At 43.4% G+C, this 7,982-nt stretch overlaps 1 protein-coding gene across 1 annotated transcript; it reads right to left on the bottom strand.

Annotated features, from left to right (window-relative positions):
- Positions 1-1,677: 1,677 nt before the first annotated feature.
- Positions 1,678-3,213, bottom strand: LOC115793436 (D(1)-like dopamine receptor). Its single transcript, XM_030748431.1, has one exon. It carries the CDS (start codon positions 3,211-3,213, stop codon positions 1,720-1,722), a length of 1,494 nt encoding a protein of 497 aa, XP_030604291.1. The 3' UTR covers positions 1,678-1,719.
- Positions 3,214-7,982: the final 4,769 nt, after the last annotated feature.

Below are 7,982 nucleotides of genomic sequence, written 5' to 3'. Positions count from 1 at the left end.
ATGTAAGCACAGTACTGTACTCTGCTTCAATATTTAAACTCTGCTTTCACATTTATTCTCATTAATGATTATCATCTTCTCAAAGGTGGTGGCTGCAGCTTCACTGTTAAATTCTTACATTTTAGCTGCTATTTTTTAATGCATTTCAAAATCACGTCTACATCTTCATTCAGTCTCAAAACGTAACGTTCATCCTGCTGTGATGTTTCCCATTATTCATTTCACTGACTGAGACATTCAGTTTTTCAGTGCAATAATAAATAATGTCTGATTTTCTAAAAACGCTCTTTTAATCTACAAGAAACTGCTAATAAAATATATAAAAACAAAGAAATTATTTCAAAATCTCATAAACCCAAATTTATATAGAAAACATATCAAATGCCATTTTAAGAAAAATATGAACTCATGTTAAATTTGATGGAAGCGTCTCTGAAGCTGCTTCCAGCTGTGCAGCATTCCCTCTGCTTCAACAACGGTCCGTAAACATCTGGAACTGAGGAGCGCAGCTGCTGGACTTCGGGAGAGGAACGCCGTCCCGTTGTGTCCGATAGAGGAATCTCAGTCCCCGGCCTGTTTCAAAGCAGCGCTGCCTGAAGATCACTGACATCCAGGACTGATTTTTAGCCCAAAAGATTCTTGAACTCCTCGGATGATGACATGTACTGTACATGATAAGATATTCAGTCTTTGCAATTTTATGTTGAAGACCATTATTTTGAAATTCTTCTGACCTGTTGCTGGTTAACCTCATTTCCTGCAAAGTGTTCCTCCAGCTGTTTCTTGTTGGTGCTCTTTACTTTTCCAGGTTTTCCTGAAACCCCCGCCCCCCCAATCCCAATGATTTGAGATGTGTTGCCGCCATTAAATTCAAAATCAGCAATTTTTTTTATAAAATAGTAAAATGTCTCAGCTTAAACATTTTATATGTGATCTATTGTGAATAAAATATGGATTCACAAGAGTTTCAAATCCTTTCATTTTGTTTTTATTTACATTTTACACAGCATCCCAATTTTTCCAGGATTAGGTTTGTATTTACCTACACACATAAAACATGAAAAAAACAACCCAACTGTAAACAGGAAGAAAAAAAAAAACAGAAATTATGATGCTGACATTTTATGGGCTTTACAGCTGAGTACCTTTCATTTTTTGTTCAATCAGTGACTGTATATGAAAGCTGGATAGATGCCGCCTCCATTTCTGATAGTGACACCAATGCTGAAGTGCCTTGAACCTGCATTCTTTCTAGTGGCCAGTAGGGGGAGAATATTCATCACACAAAGAAACAACTCTACTTCTCACTTGATATATGACTTCAGCAAACACTTATCTGATGAGTTTATGGTCTCAGTCGCTACTTTTACATCTTACTGGGTATAAAATAATGTTTCTTTTATAAATTATGGTCCCGTAGAAGGTAAAATGGACAGTAAAGAAGGGGTTATGATTCAGGAGATGTCTACCTTGTGATTTATAAATCATTACAATACACAGTACACTAGGATGGAGACATAGATTATACTTTCTTTGTATTCATTAGTGATTTTGGCCAGTTTCAGATCTATACTGATGTAACCCAAATAATAAAGTTCTCACAGTTCACAACTTTAAATGAATCAAAGCAAACATTATGGAGGAACATTCATGTTTTTTGTTTTTTTTTTTTTTTACAGCAAGCGTTGTGGCTGTCAGTCAGCTCAGCTGGTTTCTGGCCTATCCCTCCTGGTGGACTTGTCCCGGTATCAGAGCATCAGTCTCCAGCCCTGCTGCTGAGGTGAATGGTGTGATTGTTTCCAAGGAAATTTCTGGGTCTTCCTCGAACTGAACAGTGGCGGGAAGCAGCAGCAGTCTGTTGTGACTCGGAGAACAATTGGAGATGATCGACTCCTCATCAAAATGTGCACTCATGTCCTCCAGGTGGTCTGAGTCGATGTTAATGTTGCGAGGATGCTGCTGCGGCTGAGCAGGGACCACCGCCTCCTTGTGGAGGGTGGTGTCGTGGTGGTAAGAAACCAGTTCATTGCTTAAGTTCACGGCCTCCACCGCGTTGTTCGAGCAGACTCGGCTGCAGCCCAGGATGGTGGTGAAAGCTCGACGAAAGTCTGCGTTGAAGGCGTAGATGACCGGGTTGAGAGAAGAGTTGGCCCAACCAAACCAGACAAAGACAGTGAAGGTGGTGTCGCTGACGCACGGCGGGTCACAGAAGGGGACCGTGCAGTTGAGGACAAAGAAGGGCAGCCAGCAAAACACGAACACGCCCATAATGATTGAAAGTGTCTTCAGGACTTTGGTTTCCTTCTTAAACGACGACTTCAGGGAAGCCTCGTCGTTGGGCCGTTGTGCCTGCTGCTGATTCCTGTTCATGCCGTGGCCTTGATGCTGCGCCTGCTCCGCCGCCCGCTCCAAAGACGTGATCCGGCGGATCTGGGTCTGAGCAATCCGGTAGATCCGGGTGTAGGTGGCGATCATGATCACCACTGGGATGTAAAAGCTGATGAAGGAGGAGGAGATGGCATAGGTTTTGTTCAGATTGGCCACACAGCTCTGGGCAGTGATGCCACTGGAGTTGAGGTTGCTCGTGTTTGTGAAGTTCTTTCCACCGGTGGTCATTATTGCCACCATCTCCTCCATCACCACCTCCTGGTCCTCCTCCCCGGCCCGGTGCCAGTTCAGCTGCACAGGGATGAATGAGATCAGAATCGACAGCGTCCACGCCACTCCGATCATGACAAACGCCACGCGGTGAGTCATTTTCCGTTCATACTTGAAGGGGCTGGAGATGGCCCAGTAGCGGTCCACGCTTATGATGCACAGGTTGAGGATGGACGCTGTGGAGCACATGATGTCAAAGGCGATCCAAACGTCACAAAAGCGTCCAAAGAGCCACGTGTTGGTCACCTCAGTGATGGCCTCCCAGGGCATCACGAGCACAGCCACGAACAGGTCAGATACGGCCAGAGAGATGACGAAGAAGTTGGTGACTTTGGAGCGCAGGTGGCGGAACTTGATCACGGCTGCGCACACGAGCGTGTTCCCGAGCAGCGTGGACACAATGAGCAGGAAGAGCACGCAGGCGACGAGGACGCGCAGCCCGCCGGTCCCGCCGCCACCGCCACCGCTGCCTTCCTCTTCCTCATCCTCCTCTTCCGTTCCGTCCAGCTCTGACAGAACTTGGGTGAAATTACTCCACATCGTGTAGTTCTCCATTAGAGGGCGATTCAAAGGGTTTAAAGGGCATTAATATCCGCGCGTAAAGCCGTTTGACCTCGTTGCCGCTGATCCGCGTACACTGAACATCCTCTGTGTCCCCTAATGTTCCACTGAAGAATTAAAAAATAAAAAACTGACTTTCCTTTTATTTGGCTTTCCCTTTTTTATATATTTAAGATCCGTGTCCCGGACAATCACGAAGAAAACAAACCAAAAAAAAAGGTTCCGTGAATAAATCCTCAGAAATACATAATAATAACAATAATAAAAGAAGGAAAGAAAGAAAAGAAATGAATCAACAGCAGAGGTTCAGAGGAGCCCTCCCAGAACTGATCGTCTCCTCGGGGAGGGGGGAGACTCTTTGCCTCCTCGGTCTTTAGTCCCGGTGTGACTCATCGTGGACTCACCTCTCTGTGACGCGCACACACTCTGTCAGGTGGACGCGATTGCGAGGGTCGTTACCTTCCCAGCACATGTAATAGATTACAGTCATCCATTCCTGCTGGAGCGAATCACGGAAAGGAGCTCCGAGAACTTCTGTGCGTTAAAGGCGCGCACTTTCTCTGCGCAGGAGAATTAGGCCAATTAAAAATTACAATTACGGGTCTGATTATGTAGCGTTCAAAGGGATCCAGGAAAATACTGAATTTGTCACAACACAAAATTACTAACACATTAAAAAATAGACAAAACCTCCATACAGCATAATGAAATATAACGTGTACGTACACTAAAAAAAAATCAATGAAATGAACTAAATAAACAATGTTGGATAAAGTCGATTAAATTGATGTCATAAAATAAAATACAATTCGGAAAAATAATTAAGAGGCAAAACATTGTGGATGCTGATATTACCTTCATGGGTTTATTTGCAAAAATGCGGGAAACAACATCCGGACTTCCTTTTTTAATTGATCAGTAAAGACACTAAAACTCAAAAATATCCGGGTTAATATTAACAATTATCAAAGCTGCAAATATTGTAGATTATGATGGCATCGATATTTTGGGGGATTTTCTTAAAAGTTAGACAGTAATGATGATTTATTTTTTTTTTGAACAGTTTGATCCCTAAACTGTGTGTGTGTGTGTGTGTGTGTGTGTGTGTGTGTGTGTGTGTGTGTGTGTGTGTGTGTGTGTGTGTGTGTGTGTGTGTGTGTGTCTGAAGCGTACCTCGTTAAAACACAGTCCCCTTTAAAGTTAACGTACAAACATAAACCATGTTTAAATTCTGGATTTTTACCCCCCCCCCCCCCCCTTCCAAAAAAAATAAAAAATATTCAAACATATTAAAATGATGGATGACTTTATCCTTTTTATATGAATGACTGAGACTTTGCTGTCATTTAAAGACCATGGGGCGAATGGTGAGTGCTGACCTCAGTGTTTCTCAGTGTGGCGCTTACACAGTTTGCCAGTATTAATGAGAATAACTCGGTTTAATGGTATAATAATCCTGTGGCTGTTATGACGCCCTCTGCTGGTTAGAGCAGTTTGACGGTCGGATCTTCACCTGTGCTGCAGATAAACGGACCTGCATCAGCCTCACGCTGCGTCAGAGTTACTGTGTGTTCTGTGGCCGCTTGTAGACAAAAAGAATTACGCAGATCATTTCTTCTGCAAGTTTACTCCAGGTTTTCATGCCCACCGCGTTTTGGTAATATTTCAGTTTTTGCGATTTAATCAGAACCTTTAATCACTGTTTATTTTCCTGTTAGTGGGAGATATTTAATGAAGGGAACTCTGATGCACTGTTGATGCAGTTTTACTGTGCATTCAGTCTTCAGACTACATTACTGTGGTCCTCAAACGATATCACGGAGCTTAATCATTCCCAGTTAAATGAACTGAGTTAAAAATAGATTTAATTATTGCAATTTACTGTTTCCACTGCAGACATTTGGCTTAAACACGTGTGACCACAAGATGGCACCACCTGCCTGCTTTTGTGAGTCCAATCAATGACACAAAGGAGTTTATTTGGGAGTTGATAATCTTTTTCTTTGGGACGTTCACATTGGTGGGAACATCTTTGAATGCACCACAAAGGAAACATTTTAGTCACACCAACTTTGAAATTGTGATTTTTTAAGTTTTGGGTGTTTCTGTGAAATAAGATCCTTAAACCAGCCTGAGAGGGACAAAATCAGTGTGAGCGCTGATAACACGATTCAGAACATGATGAGCAGGAAGTAGGAGAGACAAGGGAAGACTGAGCCACTTTATCTACGGGGAACATATAATAAAACATTTATCTGTAACGTTCACTGAATATATGTCAAACATTGTTAGGCCAGAAACTCAGCCCAACTCTGGATGCCAGGCCTTCTGATATCAGTTCATCTGTATTCAGGGACGGTCTAAAACCCTGAAAACAGACAAACTATATAAAAAGGCCGTCTGTTTTTGTTAATAAGATCTCCTGACATCTGCAGTGAAATACTGAAGATGTTCTATCAGTCTGTGGTGATAAGTGTGCTGCTCTATGCTGCAGTCTGCAAGGAGGGGGGTCATCAGAAACAAGGATGCAAGGAGACTGGACAAACTGGTGAGGAAAGCAGGCTCTGTAGCAGGTGTCAGTCTGGACACGCTGGGAGAGGTGGTGGAAAATGCACACTAAAGATGTTAGAAGCTGAACAACTCTGATCAGCCACTTTATAATATCTGTATGGAGCAAAAAAAAATCAGTGCTGGAAGATTCCTAACAGAGAGATACAGAAAATCCTTCGTTCTTCCAACAGGATCAATTTTCCCCATCAGTCAGGATCACGATCAGTTTTATTCTCACGGAAATAAAACCACTGGAGGCTCTGAATAATGAGCGGCTCTTCTTCTCCCAGTGGAGGCCCAACATTTTAAATACTCTCTGATGAAGCTTCATGGTTATCTATGGGGAACATATGATAAAATTACTTACCTGGTCAAGTGAAATCCACTCCTGGAGGATGATTTTTGCAGTTCTGTTGCTGTTAAATGTTACAGAAGTGAAAGCTATAAATCACATGGCAAATAAACCAGGTCAAGGGTCAAACATGGGTGGCACCAATGATCCCCTTTCTTTTGAAAGGAGGCAGCTTTCATGAATCAGCCTACCTGAGAACGCAGGAATGAAAGCATGGATTTTTGGTGATGTCCTTTTTGTCCTGCAGAGTGTTTCCAGTCTGCATTTTAGTTTCGTTTTTGGTTGTAGTTTTGGTTTAGGGCACAGTTGCAGTACAGGTTAGTGTCAGTGACAGACAGCTGGCTTAAATAGACTGAAACCGTAAGTCCAGCTGCAGTCTCTGACTTTCTATCTCAAATGCCATGAAGCTGATTTACTCACAGCCATGATATGATCAGTAAAACTAAGGTCTCATCCATAAATACACCAGAGATAATCTCCCACACTTCTACCTTCTGATGACCTGCTGGACTGGAGCTGTCAGACGAGCATAAATCAGAGAATGTTTGTGAGAATTTCTCTCACCTGCAGGCAAAGACATTTTGTCCCGTTCAGCAGTTCCTCAAAATGCTGTTTGCATTTTTGAGCGCGCTTCAAAGCGCATTTCTGAGGTTGCATTTAAGACTGTGTGTACCTGCACATACCTGAACCTTCCGTTGTTTGTGCACATTTAATTCCTTGTGGTTGCTACTGTACACCTTTTTTTTTGTTGTTGTTGTTGTTGCATGTGTGCATGTATGTGTGTTGGCACGCACATTACCGTGAGGTAAAGTCAGAGTCATCTCTGACGCAAGCAGGCTGATCGGGCTGGCCCGCCGCCCGTCTCCTCCTCACCTGTAATTACGCCCGGTGGCAGATCCAGCGGCGGTTCGATGCTGAGGTGAAGAGTTGAAACTCTCATCGCTGTTTTGGTTGAGGAGGGGCGGAGACACCTGTCTCACGCGCGCGCGCGCGTGTGTGTGATAATCTGAGATATCAATGAACAAACAGCAATTTTCTGCTGATTTGATCGACGTTAAAGAAATGTCGCCGGTTCCTCTCACAGGTCAGGCTGTGCGTGCTCCGTGCCCGCGGGCCTGTATGTGTGCGTGCATGTCTGCTGTGTAGGTGCCGGCTTGTGGTTGAACTTGCTTGAACCCGCAGACTGTGCGGCCGGCTCGGCTGCAGATGAGCTTCTCACTAACATAAACAGAGGGCGCGGCTCACATGAACGCGTACGGATAATTAAAAAGAAGCAGAGATTCAGAGTCTGTGTAAACTACACACAGCTCTCAGGAGACGCTCACCTGTTTAAACTGTTCAGCTTCGTTTAGCTTCCCCAATGATTTCTGACCTTTCACTTAGTTTGACTTCCTCTTTTTAAAAACAGACAAAAACAGCTGGCAGAGGCTTGAATGTGTTGGCTATATGGAGGTGAATCCATCACTCTGGGCAATTTGGCAACTTGTGTAGCTAAATTAAAGCTAAAGTGTATTTAAAGCAACAATGGTGCCTGCAAAGTAATGATTTCCACATCTTCTCCATCAGGTTGTAGTGCTGTATGAGCACTCTGAGAAGCAAAATAAACAGCAGCACCGATTTAACTCAAGTGGATAAATGTATTGTTTACTGCTCTGTGTGTCTGTGATGGTCAAGAATTTACAAGATTTTCTGCAGCGTTGCTTTATTGATTGATCAATTTTGAGTGGAAGAAGAGTCCACAGACTCTCTGTGAGCGCACACAGAGCCTAACATTCCCACTCAGAGATAACCACTGTCTCTTATCTCTGAGTGGAATTTTAGGTTTAATAGAGCAGCTAACACAAACATAGCCTGGCTTTGC

This window comes from Archocentrus centrarchus, chromosome 15 (assembly GCF_007364275.1).
Source record: "Archocentrus centrarchus isolate MPI-CPG fArcCen1 chromosome 15, fArcCen1, whole genome shotgun sequence".
Lineage (NCBI taxonomy): Eukaryota > Metazoa > Chordata > Actinopteri > Cichliformes > Cichlidae > Archocentrus > Archocentrus centrarchus.
Note: the sequence above shows the minus strand (reverse complement) of the source record. Positions and strands in the feature narration are given on the sequence as shown.